This window comes from Ranitomeya variabilis, chromosome 2 (assembly GCF_051348905.1).
Source record: "Ranitomeya variabilis isolate aRanVar5 chromosome 2, aRanVar5.hap1, whole genome shotgun sequence".
In the NCBI taxonomy this organism is placed as follows: Eukaryota; Metazoa; Chordata; class Amphibia; order Anura; family Dendrobatidae; genus Ranitomeya; species Ranitomeya variabilis.
The window spans coordinates 993,570,875-993,586,986 of record NC_135233.1 but is presented as its reverse complement, the minus strand read 5'-3'; the positions used below and the strand labels follow the sequence as shown (position 1 = coordinate 993,586,986).

At 42.2% G+C, this 16,112-nt stretch overlaps 1 protein-coding gene across 2 annotated transcripts in view; it reads right to left on the bottom strand.

The window, feature by feature from the left end:
• Nucleotides 1-405: 405 nt before the first annotated feature.
• ARHGEF4 (Rho guanine nucleotide exchange factor 4) overlaps nucleotides 406-16,112 on the bottom strand; it is a 128,502-nt gene continuing 112,795 nt past the window's right edge. For both annotated transcript variants that reach the window (XM_077291096.1, XM_077291098.1), the window contains 5 exons: nucleotides 13,550-13,679; nucleotides 11,169-11,300; nucleotides 8,184-8,427; nucleotides 6,692-6,769; nucleotides 406-5,056 (listed from right to left, as the gene is read on the bottom strand). In XM_077291096.1, the coding sequence (XP_077147211.1) occupies nucleotides 4,899-5,056; nucleotides 6,692-6,769; nucleotides 8,184-8,427; nucleotides 11,169-11,300; nucleotides 13,550-13,679 (742 nt within the window). In that variant the 3' untranslated portion in view covers nucleotides 406-4,898. The remainder of the gene's footprint in view (nucleotides 5,057-6,691; nucleotides 6,770-8,183; nucleotides 8,428-11,168; nucleotides 11,301-13,549; nucleotides 13,680-16,112) is intronic.

Here is a 16,112-nt window from a genome sequence, read left to right as displayed (position 1 = left end):
AATGGTATAAATAAAGTAACCCATACTCAAGTTTGACTTTCCGGTTGCCCTTCAGTCTCTGGCTTCTTGTCCATACACACATACAGTAACTGCAGCCAATTTCTCGCGACTGTCAAGGATCACCACATCGGCAACACTACAGCCAGCGGTGGATTAAAGGAGTCAGTTTAGTTTATGTTATTTTATACTATTTTCTCCTCGTGGCTAAAATTTTTAAATTACCAGAAAATCGCTCTCATCCATAGTAACATTTGTGTATAGCGTCCCACCATCGTCACCTCCCCACATTGATTTTCATTGACTTATTCCCGACTGCTCAGCAACTCACGGAATGGCGGCCCCCAGAGTGAATGTACTCTGTTCTCTCCCTTAAATTTTGCCCTGATCATATACAAGTTCATAGAATGAATGGCGCACACCAGTTTTTGTGTATGGCTTTGCAGGTTTTCACTATGTAAGGCAATTTATTTCATTTATGTAAAGAACAAATATACATATTAAAAAAAAATGCATGAAATTAATACCATCCATCTAGATATGAATACAGATGTGTTAAAATACACCATAAATGTTACTTCTCATAAATAAAGTCAATGATATTATGTAGAAAAGATGGCAAAGATTTTTATAAACCAGAATACATGGTGAGGGAATTTTTTTAATCACCTTTTTTGCTGGAAAAAAAATACCAAGATGGCTGCATTTCTGATGAGTACGAGGATGTCACTGGAGCAGCAGTTTTAGATTAGGCACATAAATTTGTACTTCGTTTTGATAGAATATGCCAAGTGCATATCCACATATATGTAACATGTATGTCATATGTATCCACACACAAATGCCTTTCAGTGCATGATTAAAGCCTCATTCCTCTTAAACAACTGCATAGGCTACCTGCAGAAATGACATAAGTCTACATGATCCGCTTGACATCATATTGCCTAATTGACAATTTTCTTCCATTCTTGACCACCATTTCAATACAATGTCACAGAAAATTCCATGTACTGAAAGAAAGTGCCTCCTTAGGCGACACAAGAATTCCCAGAGGCGTACATAGAGTTGGAGGCAACGATAAAATTGTGTTGCCTTTTCAGTAGCTGCTTGACGTTGAAACTCTCTTAACCACCTGCGATACGACGTTCATGTGCCCTACTTGGGTAGTTATGGTGAGGGCCATCTAATAAAATGGGCACGATACCAACTGGGAATTGGCATCCTCAAGTGAGGGGGCTAGCTGTAGTGGCTAACACTATTATATACAAAAGTTTCTCCAGGAGACACGAGAAATCCTTAGAAGACTACACAACTGTTCATGCGTTTCAATAACAAGAAAATGTAATCAAGAGGGAACAGCTGCAGGAATGATGGGACATTATATGCTGTATGTGTGCTGAGGATCCAGTGATGGTCTTTAAATTAGTAATATCAATATAAATGAGTTGTGATGTCATCACTGAGAGCTTGTGCCTCAAGGAGAAAATCAAACTCCATAGTTGAGGTCTCCTCGGATTTCCATGATTTATTCAAAGGCCTTCAATTACCAAGAGGACCATGATACCCTAACCGTAATAGCATCATGGCTCAGACGAAGCAGCTGTATACTCAGTGAGGAGGGTGGAAGAAGCGGAATGTGTCCAGCACCGAGTAGGCTTTTATAGTCTGTTGGCTCATTATTTCCATTACTGTCAGACATTATTGTAAACATTTTACCCCAAATTATTTGGAGACACCTCGGAGCAGTTTTCTTATTTCTAGATTGAAGCATAAAAGACACTTTGGGTATCGGAGAGGAAATCTTCATGTGCACTCGACAGGCCATTAAGGACTAGGCAGGGTTTCTTCATGTCATATCAGTATACATTAAAGAGGTGTATAAAGATATAGTATACAGTGCACAAACTGAGACATATAGAGGCATTACAACCTTGCGACTCAAAGAGGCTATTAGGTACCGGGGGTGAGAATGAAGGAAGACTGTTCAACAACATCACTGCACTCAGCAATTAAGGTCCTAGTATACTTTGAAAGGGTTGTCCACTACTAGGACATCCCCTTCTTGATCAAAATGTTTGACCTCGATAAAATAACCATTACAGCGGTGTCAGTACTCGAGGTCCCAGGGCTCTAGTGTGGTTGTTATGACATGTGACCCTGGCGCCCAATCAGTGCTGGCGTCACTGTCCCTGATATCGGACAAATCGAACGTGAAGAGGAAGTCCGGGCTGCAGCTGATCCCTCACTTGCTCTTCATGTTCAATGTGACAGGAGGCGGCGACAGTGATGCCAGCGCTGATTAAGCACCGGGTCTCATGTCACAACAACACAACGGCCCCGGAGAGCACGAGTGCCAATACCGCGAGAACGGTGCCAGCACGGGAGATGAGTATAAGCGTTTTCATTTTATTGGGGCCAAGCATGGGGTATGAGAAGACGTTGTCCAAGTAGTGGACAACTTATTTAAAGCAATGACGAAACATGCAGATTATTTTTTGTGGCCAACAAGCTTCAACACTGTCCTTCAACTATTACAGGTTTTTAATAGTATTGGTGTTTTCATATTGGTCAAATATAGTTTTTGGGATCCTCTAGTGTCTAGGGCTCCAGAGTGACTGAAAACCCGGAACCCACTATATTTACATCCGAAAAATGTAACTGGACCATCCAATATGTTTGACGGCCTCGAACCTCTCCCTTGAGAGAATTGTTTGGGAGCAGCTAACTCCCTTCTGCTCATGGAAAGCACATTTGTGTGTTGGAGAATGAGGAGAGATAGCGGTTTGGCTAATAATGGGCACCTTTAGGATGAAGCTACTTATTTACATGTCAATGTAAGTAGACTTACTATAATATGGCTCCTGCCACCTCTCTTTCTCCCTCTTCACCATTTGTTATTGGTGTAAAAAAACTTGAAGGTTTCTTTATAGGGTTTACCTCAAAGAATATCTCTAGACTGTACCATCCGTTTAGGAATGTGTAGGTCCTACTTCTAGGATTCCTACTAGTCCTGAGAATGAAGAGGTGCTGCAGGTTTTCATCCTTTTCTGGTTCCTTCATTCTCAGGATTGAGAGGATGCCTGAGCTTACCGCCCTCGCTGGACATTATATTACAGCATAACATTACACACTTGAAGGGCTCATTCACATGGCTGTATTTAGGTCAAAGTGCGGTAGGTGAAAACATTAGACCGCGCCCAGACCAACGTTATTCAGTGGGGCAGTGCAGATGAGCGATTTTTTTTTCATTAACCAAATCTGCGTATGAATCTATCCTTAGGTGTTCCCTGGCTTACTCTACTTGCTAGGATGAATGTTTTTAACTTTTTTGCCTGAAAAAAAATGTATTGAAACTAGCCTTGTGCTCATACTTTAAAATTGATCACTTGGTATCAAATTAGTGCAGGACTGAGAGAAATCCTTTTAGCCACAGTAACACACTGAGAAACGATGGTCATGGAATTTTCATTTTTTAAAAATTACTATTGGGATGTTTAATATACAAAAAAAAAGCATACAGCAGCACTCTATGGTGCTCCTTTACTGATTATGCGCTCCTCCCATCAGCCTAGGGACTCGTGCCCACGACCGTAATAATTGAATAGCACTCATTCTCCATGTTATTCAATGAGGCTGTGCACATACCCAATTTTTTCCTTACATCGATTCGGTCCGAGGAAAAAAAATTGCAGCATACATGATTTGCCTTTGATATCGACTGGCACTCGGCCATTCATGACTGTGGGTGTGTGGAAAACATTGGACTGCACTCAGATGGAGAAGATGGAGGCGCTTTTTTTCTCCACATCCGAGAAAATCACATCACACTCTGATCAGAATGTGATCAGAGAGAGAATAGCATAATTGGACCTATTTTCTTGGATCAGAGGAAAAAGCTGATGTGGCCCTAGCCTGAGCCCGTTAGTGGTGGATCCTACCTGCCTTTTAAATTTGTAGGAGAGGCCCATTTGATAAACATTAGGTTAGGGTCCGATCGAAGATGGATGCCTTGTTGACACTGGTGAACTCTTATGAATTAATCAATTTATTCGCTAAGTGCCTTCATTTTTATAAGTATATTCCATATAGCAGCAATGCAGTTCATATTTCACATAATCAATGTTTGCATACATCTTAGTGCATTGAGTGCTGCTGTATTCTTTTGTATGTACATTATGCACTCATGGCAGCTTGAACCACTTCACACTTGCTTTATTCTATTTGGAGGAGCTGGTCATTTTTTTTTTTTTGTAGTATATTATTGGGGTATTTGTTAGAAAAGATACATGAAAATATTTGCAACTCGGGGAGAAATGATTGGGTTCAATGGAACAGGGTCATTACCTGCATAGTCAGCCTAGCCAAGAAGCGAAACCGTCCCGTGTAGAACTGTAACTACAGAGGTCCTGGTGGTCCTCCTGACAGTGAGCATGGAGCCTATCGAGTCAGGTTCCGGAATGGTTCTCAGAGAAAATATAGTCCTCCTTGATATCAGTTCTCCTCAACATCATTCTCCTCACCTCAAAATGTTTAATATCCCGTTGGGTTATGCACATTTTTTAACTCCTTGTCAACTACATCATCTGAGCTCTGAGCAGTCAATGAGTAGATATCGTGTGAATTCATCAAATATTCATCTGGTAAACATGGTAAAAATAACAGTACACTTCATTACATTACAGAACAAAAAACTACAACACTTCCCGGGTGATCGGAGGCAGCAACAGAGAACATGTAAAATATGTCCGATTCTGTCTAAAAAATAAATATGGAGTAATGTACCAGCTAGCGCCATGCCCTGAAGAAGGATAAAAGAGGAGTCCCAGGCACGGGCACTTTGTCAACTGTGGGTAAAGTGCTTTCTTTGTACAGGATGCAAGAGCAGATCACAAAAAGGTCCTTTATTTTCGGAAGGGAGTCAGACGGCTGATGTTCTGCCAGAAGTTGGAGGGTTTGCGCTTGGGTTCAGCGAGCATGAAGACTTGTTGCTGTGGGAGGTTGGCAGGCAATGTTGGATGCTTCTGTCTCATCCAGAAATCGTAGTACGTCCTATTAACGGCTGGAAAGTGAAATGAAAGAGGTTCTATGAGAAATGCTGCTGGCATATTAATTGGCTCCGCAGCCACGCTCCACCCATGAGGTCATCTGCTACTGACATCAATGACATTTCTCCTACAGCAATGCAAGGAGGAAACTTTGAAGAGAACGTTCAGATTTTAACAGTATGTTGCTTTTAGGTCCAACATTCTGTGGGGATTATTTTTTTTAAAGATTTCTCAATATTGGAAGGTGCTCTATTTTTCTGATAGAGAGCTTTAATTAAATAGTAATAAGATAAATTTTAACATTCAGCCAGACGCCACTAGGAGAGCTAGACTTATCTGTAAATCTTTTCTGGAGATATTAAAGGGAAGCTACCGTCAGAAAATTAGCTATTGTTTAAATCAGATTTTTGTGCAAATGGTTTTTGTTTTCTAAATTTATTATGTTTTTTTTTTACAATCTGAGCAAAAATAAAAAATAGAAATCGTGAAATTTTCACACTGGCCACTGGGGCTTTTTAAGACTCTCTATTTTCCCATTGTTTCAGGAAATAACACATGCACATTAGCCACAATAGTAAGACTCTGAATGAAGCATCTAATGAGCGTGTGCAAAGGACATTGTGAAGGGAAAGGGAACGGTGACATCGCCTATTGAGATTGGTGGAGCATGTGTTTTCAGCTGTGCATTGAATTATGGTTATTTAATTATGAAGTGGTCGGTACTAACATGCGGTGAGGCTCATTGCTCTGCTTCTCACAGTCCCACAGCATGTTGGTACCGACCATTTCTTAATTAAGATAACCGTGATGAAGGCCAAGGTGGCCGAAACGTTGGTTTTGTTTCATCACTGGTCGGCGATTAATGAACATAATTGAGCAAATATACATTTTTCTTCATTTTTTCAGTGCTGAAGTTATCCTTCTATATTTTAATGAATCGACGCGCATAGTCTTGAAGTTTTCTCAGAGGGCAAATAACATTTGTAAAGAACTATTAAGGAGGGTTTTAGCTCATATTTTATTCCCACTGAGCCCTTCAGTGCTGTATTTTTTTCCCCATTCTTTAAATCTGTGATATGGTTTCAGAGATATGGCTGTTTCTATTAGTGTTTATTTTTATGGTCTTTATCAAATGGGCAATACCCAAAAGATTCCTCAGGGGTGTGACTTTATGCTACTCTGCATTATTATCCTGTGAGCCACTCCCTCTTGGTAAAGACCATAAAAATACTAGGATAATGGGGATACTGAACATAAAGGCCCATATAGCTGAAACCATATGGCGGATGTGAAAAAAAAAAATCAACTAAATGCTCAAACGAAGGATGGGAATAAAATAAGAGCAACACTTGGCAACTTTGGACCTCATGTCAGGTCCTTTTTCTATGGTCTCCCTGGCAGTTATGTCATCTCTACGGCCAGCCTAATATCCTTCGGGTTAGAATTAGTGGGGGGCAATTTGCTAAATTCTCAAATACGGTACAGTGGTCATTAATTAGTGACACCGATAACGAGGCTAATTTATCTTACACCCTTGATTTTAGAATAATTGTTAGAAATAAATGTTAAATAAATGTGTGCTCTCAGTTTTCTCCCAGCATGAGGCTTTCAATATTTTATCATCTCACCATCCGCACGCAGCCACTCACCTTTTGGCTTCCCCGAGGGACGCGGTTTATTGGCATTCATCATCGCCTGCTTTCGTTGGATTTCACTGATGTTAAAACCTAGAAGCAGATGTAAGTTAACTTCAATGGCGCTCTGGAATTGTGAGTCATATCGGCTCTGGGCCAAAAGAGAAAATATCTTAATTTACCAATAACATTATCTAATAAACATAGGTCCAAACTGTATTCAGTCTATGGATGTGAAAAATGGCAACACGACACTTACAGGCTTATTCCCATCTTCAAAGACGGGTATAATCAGAAAGTGCGTGCAACAACATTCAATTTTCTCCTTTTACTTTATTTATTGAAACTTGACACTGTTCTCTTAGTAATCATAATATTTAGATTTTTTTCAAATATTTACTACTTGTTGTCTAGTTTACCGACCACTGCTGCAGTCTAGCAGAGGAGGCCGAACATGCACAAACACTCTTCTATCGTGCTTATAAGGTAAAGGGCTCTGGTATAAAAAGACAGGGAATAGCCCTGTAATGTGTGATGGTGTAACTCACCCATCAAGGACTATGAAAACTTCTAGAATAAAACATTTTTTTTTTTTGGGGGGGGAGGGGGGCATTACCCCTATCAAGGATATTTAGATTCTGTCCTTTATTTGGTATTCAGTAACTAAAGGTCTCCATAACAAATGAAAGCATTGGAAAAGGCTTTAGTGTCACCTAACATCCGAAAAACTGAATTGTGCAAATCCTTGGCATGGTACTGTCCAGTGTCCAGTGCTGATGGCTTGGTACTCAGGTTACCCCGCTCTGCTGTATATTTATAGCCCCATGATGGCCCCACCTATTAGTGCCTGCTATCTAAAGGTGCATTTACACAAGTAGATACCTGGTGAACGGGCATTCGTAGTAATACTCATTCCTAATTATTAGACCCTGTAAACATGTCAGCAACCACCTGCTCATTTGTGGACTGATCGGATCACTTATGCTGGCAAAATAAAATCAATGTTCTCGGCAGCACATTGCTCTGTGTAAACAGGTGATGTGCTGCCAATAACATGATATTGTATGGGAACAGAAGGATCATATTGCCGATCATCTGTACCCGGTATTGCTCATCGGATTGTGCATACAAGATAGTGAATTAGCGTCAGTGGTCTTTTATACAGTTGATCAATGTTCATTAAAGGGAATCTGGCATCAGGTTTTTGCTACGTCATCTGAGAGCAGCCTGATGTTGGTAAAGAGAAGCTGAATCTAACAATGCATCACTTAGATTACTGGGTGCAGCCATTCTGACACAATCAGAGTTCTTAGATTAAGCTTGAAGCAGAGCTGAGGAAGCTAACCCCACCCACACCAGGCACTGTATATACAATGTCCATAGACAGTGAGCTGCTTATCACAGAAGGGGGCATGTCCAGCAATGATAAGCTCCGGGTGCTAAAACAATCATTGGAAGTTGTGTGTGTAATGGACATGGCACATGTAACCCTCCATTGCTGATGTACCTGTCTGCTCATCTTGTAGCACCTGTCTTCTTTCCTCCTCAAATGCCTGCAACCAGCGCTGTTTCTGCTCCGGTTTTTTGGCCAGAAACAGATGAACCTCGTCCGAGACTTTACTCTGCAGCTTGAAGGCATTCTTCACAGTAATGTTAAAGTCCTTGTCTTTGCCGTCCTCTAAGTTAAGGATTTCCATCTCATCCATATTGATCTTGCCTTTGTAATACAAGATGTCCCGGCGTAGGATATCCTGAGAATTGGAGGAGAGTATATAACGCTGAGCCCACGGCCAAAACATCACTGACATTTCTGTATTATCTTTTTCTCAGGTTTTCTATTCCCCTAGTCAGTGGGATGTGTCCCTGCAATCTCTGAGTCTGTTCAAACAGTGTCGACAGTGTCAGCTTGTGTACAGACACATTCATGGCAAGGACATGGTCACAGCTGTCAATCGTTTAATACATTTTCAGGAGGAACAGCACAACGTAAGCGTTTTAATAAAATAATTATTTCATACTCAATATTTGCTAAAACATTTCCTCCAAAAGGAAGAAAGCTGCATCTCTACTGCCACATATTGGAAGTAGCCGCCCTACAAGTCAATGCCGACCCTTTCATGAGTCTTGCCACATGACTTAGATATCATTTAGTGTTAATTCAGCCACACTTTAGCATCTACTATACACCAGCAAGTCCTGGCAAGATGACAGCACCACAGGACCCTATGATACTGTTAGTAAGGGTCATAAAGGCCCGCATTAAGGTCATCAGAATGATCATCAGAATGAGGCAAAGACACTACAGATGAGCCGATATTTTGGAATTCAAATTCACCAACTTTGCCATATTTTCCCCCAAAATAGATTTCCTATGTATAAATTTGCGCAAGGCTCAATACTGGAAAGCCTGTAATTATTCAGAAAATACACATGGGGAGAAGAGAGAAAGGGAGAGAAAGACGTCCTTATTGACCATAAGAACTAAAAGTCTACAGAAGAGAGAGAGAACCCCGCTAACCACAAGAGCTTATACTCTATAGGAGAGAGAGAACCCCGCTGACCATAAGACCGTACACTCTATAGGAGAGAGGACCCCGCTAACCACAAGAGCTTATACTCTATAGGAGAGAGAGAACCCTGCTGACCATAAGAGCTTACATTCTATAGGAGAGAGAGAACCCTGCTGACCATAAGAGCTTACATTCTATAGGAGAGAGAGAACTCCACTGACCATAAGACCGTACACTCTATAGGAGAGAGAGGACCCCGCTGATCATAAGAGCTTACACTCTATAGGAGAGAGAGGACCCCGCTGACCATAAGAGCTTACACTCTATAGGAGAGAGAGGACCCCGCTGACCATAAGAGATTACACTCTATAGGAGAGAGAGGACCCCGCTGACCATAAGAGATTACACTCTATAGGAGAGAGAGGACCCCGCTGACCATAAGAGATTACACTCTATAGGAGAGAGAGGACCCTGCTGATCATAAGAGCTTACATTCTATAGGAGAGAGAGGACCCCGCTGACCATAAGAGCTTACACTCTATAGGAGAGAGAGGACCCCACTGACCATAAGAGCTTACACTCTATAGGAGAGAGAGGACCCCGCTGACCATAAGAGCTTACACTCTATAGGAGAGAGGACCCCGTTGACCATAAGAGATTACACTCTATAGGAGAGAGAGGACCCTGCTAACCATAAGAGCTTACACTCTATAGGAGAGAGAGGACCCCGCTGACCATAAGAGCTTACACTTTATAGGAGAGAGAGGACCCCGCTGACCATAAGAGATTACACTCTATAGGAGAGAGAGGACCCCGCTGACCATAAGAGATTACATTCTATAGGAGAGAGAGGACCCTACTGACCATAAGAGCTTTTACTCTATAGGAGACAGTGGAGGACCCCACTGACCATAAGAGCTTACATTCTATAGGAGAGAGAGGACCCCGCTGACCATAAGAGCTTACACTCTATAGGAGAGAGAGAGGACTCCGATGACCATAAGAGCTTACACTCAATAGGAGAGAGAGGACCCCGCTGACCATAAGAGATTACATTCTATAGGAGAGAGAGGACCCCACTGACCATAAGAGCTTACATTCTATAGGAGAGAGAGGACCCCACTGACCATAAGAGCTTACATTCTATAGGAGAGAGAGGAATCCGCTGACCATAAGAGTTTACACTAAATAGGAGAGAGAGAGAACTTTGCTGACCATAAGAGAGATTTACCCAGTGACTCTGGAGATGGAAAAACACTCAAATTGAGTGGTCTGCTGGGAAATACTAATCTGTGATGGCAAATTTCAGCAATTTAGCAATATCTAGTGTAAGAGAGACAAAAGTATCACGACTTCAACACTATTTAGAAGAATATTTTTATATATAAAACATCACTTTTATTAATAATATATTAAAAAGAAAACAGTTCTGTAAAAATGTAATTCATAAGGCCAAAAATAGTCATCTAAATTTTATTTTTAATATATTATCAATAAAAGTGATGAAATATTTTTCTAAATAGTGTTGAAGTCGGTGATGGTACTGACCACCACTGTACAAGGTGCGAGAATCTGTTGATGCTTCGGCAGTGTGGGAAATGGTGGCGGCAAGTTGTTTTTTTTGCGAACTGCGAATGGAATCTCAAAATATTTGAACTCGCATGAGACTGAGAATTTCTGAAAACTCGACTTGAGCTTGATGCTCCACAGACCAATCCGCTCATTTCTAAAAGACATCAGGCCATGTGGGAAGGCACACTGACTTATTGGGTAGCTATCGGCAATGGGGGGCACTATAGGGCCGGCTTGGTTTATCTTGTAGGACAGAGAGTTTGGTTACTTTTTCCCAGATCACATTTTTGGTGTATAGGTCTCCCGATATTGGCTGGCAATATTCACACACGTCAGATTGTTCTCTATGGCCACCTTTACTAATGCAGATCACAACATATGAAGAGTAAATAGTATGGAGGCGGCAATACCTTTTTACAGTACACAATCTGATGATCGAAGAGAAACACTATCCGCTGCTGCCCCTTTGATTGAAGCTGTGAAAATTTCGTTAATTCACCTGAATAGATAAGTTCTGAACTTCTCGTCAGGATATCGTCTCCCTGTTAACAAATGGGGTAAATTAAATATGTTAACATATGCACATTTTTTAAACTTCAATAATTTCGCTTTTAATAATACAGAAAGTCTTATAATTCAGCACAAAACTGAAAGATTAGATGAAGGGGACTGAAGAGAGAATCAATTAGGAGATTAAAGAAAACCTGTCAGCAAGATTTTGCTAAGTGAACTAGAGACATTGTCATGTTGCCGCTGTTATACTGATTAAAATAATACCTGTGGTGAAGAAATCGGTCTTGTGGTTCTTGTGTAATCAGTGTTAGAAATGCTCAGTTAATGATATGCCCGTGCTCCAGGGCAGGACTGTAGGCAGAGTCTTATCTTCCTGTTCTAAGCCAGGGAAACCAAGGAAAAACCTAACCACAGGCCGCCCCGAAGCACAAACATGTTCCTCCTCATAGAGACAGCCAGCCAGAGAGAGAGACAGTGAGAGAGAGATAGAGAGGGAGACACACAGAGATAGACACTATCTGTCCGTCTTTCGGTGTCTGTCTTTCTTTCTGTGTGTCTCTCTCTCTCTGTCTGCCTCTCTCATTCTCTGTCTCTATGATGAGGAACATCCTTGTGCTTCAGGGCAACCTGTGGGCAGGTCTTTCCTTGGTTTCCCTGGCTTAGAGCAGGAAGATAAGACTGCAAATTTCTAACACTGATTACACAAGAACCACAAGACGATTTCTTCACCCTCAGTGTAACCGCGCCAACCTGACAGTGTTTGTACTTTACTTAGCAACATCCTGCTCACAGGTTCGCTTTTAAATAATCTCGGCTGAACCCTAAGATATCAAAGTGTTTGGACGAAAATCTAATGTGTACAGGGGCGCCGTCCGACTGATGTTCAGGGAGATGTCAATCATGCATGTCCGATGTTCTCCAGGAGATAAGCCAATATGTCAGCCAGCAGTTTTCTCATAGAGAACACAGGAGGGCTAGGCCAAATGAGCGCCTCTGTGTAAGGGAGAGATGGTACAGATACAAGAAAGAAAAGATTCCAGCTCCATAAAAATTCTGAGTTTATTCAAACAAATTGAAACATAGATCCATGATGTGACCAAAGGCAAAGGGTTGCAAACGCTCACCGTCAATTGATTCTTAAAAGTTGTCCACCTTTAGGATTTTTTTTGTTGCTTAAAGGGAACCTGTCTGCAGGATTGTGCTCAGTAACCTACAGACAGTGTCAGGTCGGCGCCATTATACTGATTACAATGATACCTGGGTGATGAAATCCATCTTCTGGTTGTTGTTTAATCTTTATTTTCAGTTCTGAGTTAATGATATGCTCGTGCTCTGGGGCGGCCTATGGTGGTCTTCATGTGGTGCTCTGATTAGTTATTCATAATGCAGACTGCTGACAGGTCACTGATCCCTTGTTTGCATAATAAATATCTGTACATTAAAAAAAAAACCTTCTGCAGACAGGCGTCGGCTGTGGCACCTGCGCTGCAGCATAATCGCATGTTCAATGTGCAGTTAATAAATATGCTTGATGTTTTCCCCGAGGAGTATATAAAAAAAATCCATTTAAAAATGGCGCCCGCCGTGCCTGCGCAGTAGGCATTTTAAAATTGATTTTTTTTATACTCCTCAAGACAAAATCAAGCATATTTATTAACTGCACCAAACTGACACTGTCTGTAGGTTACTATGCACAATCCTGCTGACAGGTTCCCTTTAAATGCATTCATTTGGGGCTAAATTCATTTCCGTCATTCAGTTCCAATATACATTTAGCACAGTTTAGCCTCACATAGACTCTTTATTTCCCTGCACATCCAACTTTGAGGTGGTCTGTGGTCACTCTTCAGTTGAGAGGAGCTCAGAAAATATAGATAAAAGAGTTACAAACTCCCCCTCTCAGACCATCGTACCGCGCTCACTGACCGACGTTCAGTTAACTCATCCTGTAGTCAGCAGTAGACAGTGCAACACAAACGCTATAGAGGATAAATAGATCAACATTTTTTATAAAAAACAACTACAAAAATCATTTTTTGACTCAAATACATTGCTCTGAGTAAAAAAAAAAGATGGACAGCCCCTTAAGGCAATTGCCCTAACAATCTATTCTGGCAAGTGGATCCTCGCCATCAATCTGTGAAACAGTGGTAGGGATCCTCCAAAAGCCGTGCTGATAGGGAACTGACATTGTGAGCCCCAATGGGGACAGTGATGACGATGTACATAAAGGCTGCAGAATAAGTTGGTGCCATACGAGCAAAGAATAAACATCTACCTCCCAGTCCTCTATAGCGCTCTGCCAGTGGGCGATCTTGTCAATGTTTTCCAGTCTCCTCTTTCGCTCGTTGATCAGCTTAGCGACATTTTTCATGGCGTTTAATGCGGCTTCTACATCTGCAAAATCCCTGAATGGACAGAAAATGCATTAGATATAATCAGCAACAATGGAGGCTGAACCGTTGTGTTTTCTACAAACCATTTACGCTCTACTTATTCATACAGACGCATCATCCTACTATTAGGTCTACATCCCCATCGGATGACTCTTCCTCCCAGCCCCCCACGTATGTGCACCCAGCGCAGGATGGATTATCAGCGCCCCGGGTAAAATAGGTATTATGAGTCCCTTCCACCACTCCAGTATTTGAGCCCCTTATTCCCTGCACCTGTAATTAAAGTAAGACTTCCCATAGTTCACATTTACATATATTCCATTTCTCTGTTTCCTTTAGAGGAATTCATGTAAAAAAGGTTCCAAATGCATCAGTTATGCAAACGTAAGAAGGGGAACCCCACTGATTATCATGGGATCCCTTTGGGTTCCATTTTGTGCCAGTTTTTAGAAGAAAATATTCAGCATGCAGGAACTTTTTTTTCCCCTTCTAAAAATTCACACAAAATTGGTCCTACACAGACCTCATAATAATCAGTGGGGCCCCTCTGATTTCATTTCCATCATTAAAGGGGTATTTCCATCTCCAAAATCCTATCTCAATATTAGTAGGTGTAGTAATAATAATAATAATATTAGCAAATACCTTCATTTAGAAATGTGGTATAGTCCTTCTGGTAAACTATATCACTTATCCCATGTACAGGGCATTGTAGCAGTTTAGGAATCCATGGTTATAACCACTCATATAGTGACAGATAGTGGTTGTAACCAAGGATACCTAATCTACTGCAATGCTCTGTACATAGGGCAAGCGACATAGCGAATCAGAAGAACTATACTACCTTTCTAACAGGAGGTAATTGCTAATATTATTATTATAATTACACCTACTACATATTGGGATAGGATCTTTTAGATGGGAAAACCCTTTTAATGCAACAGATCCTTTTTGAACGTGAATTCCATTTGTCAGTCTCTTAGAAAAGACAGAACGTTGTCCTCGGCTCTGGCAGAACACCTCCGCACCCACATCTCTGATCAGCACAGATTGATACGCCGAGCTCAGCAATCACTCGAACATGACTTTATATCCCGCCTGAATATAGCCCGCGATGTGCCCTGATAATAGCGCCCATGGCCGCACTCAATATGACAGTCTTAGTGCCCAATTCATCAAAACCGAGGCGCTCCATCCCACCCCTCCATCGAGACCACCCTGCCTGCAGTATGATCTGTGGGAAGGCAGGTACTGAGGCGCTCCATCCCACCCCTCCATCGAGACCACCCTGCCTGCAGTATGATCTGTGGGAAGGCAGGTACTGAGGCGCTCCATCCCACCCCTCCATCGAGACCACCCTGCCTGCAGTATGATCTGTGGGAAGGCAGATACTGAGGCGATCCATCCCACCCCTCCATCGAGACCACCCTGCCTGCAGTATGATCTGTGGGAAGGCAGATACTGAGGCGCTCCATCCCACCCCTCCATCGAGACCACCCTGCCTGCAGTATGATCTGTGGGAAGGCAGGTACTGAGGCGCTCCATCCCACCCCTCCATCGAGACCACCCTGCCTGCAGTATGATCTGTGGGAAGGCAGATACTGAGGCGCTCCATCCCACCCCTCCATCGAGACAACCCTGCCTGCAGTATGATCTGTGGGAAGGCAGGTACTGAGGCGCAGCATCCCACCCCTTCATCGAGACCAACGTGAAAAATGTTGATATTGATGAATCGGGGCCAGTGTCTTTACTCACTAAGAGCTGGGCAGCCGGTAATACAGGATCTCTGTTACTGCAGCTGCACAGCAGTTAAGACAACTTTATCATGTCTTTCTGCTGCTCTCTGCATAGGCAGCAATCCAGATGACAAAGTTCTCAGTATAATCATTATACTGAATGCTTTGGCACTTTTGTTGCTGCCTATGCAGAGCGCAACAGCAGATGACAAAGTCATTTTTAGTGCAGCCAGCAGTGAGCTGAGCGCAGGTACGGACTGGGACTGAAATTCAGCTCTGGCATTTGAAATCACACAGGCCCATGCTGTCCCCATTCCCAAGCACTAGATGGGGTATATTGCTAATATTACCCTGGATAGATAAAAGCAAGATTTACTACAAGACTAATATTTCTAATGATCCTGGTGGCCTGGTGGGGTAAGTGACTGAGTCAGCGACTTTGTGCTCCATCACAACTCTTAACAATATGGGTGTCTTGAGAACACCTATTCTGTTAACAACGTAGCAGAAAAGAGCCCACAACTAGACAGGCCCTTCTGACATTTGCCAGAATTGCCAGATGGCCAGTCCGGCCCTGGCTGAGCGGTCTCTCACCAGTGCTGGCTCAGTGAATATTCCCTGAAGGCTGGAACTGCTGTCCTAGATCAGAATGACCAATGGGCTGGGTGCCCGAAATTTTGTGTGCCGCCCCCGTACTACTCCTTTACGG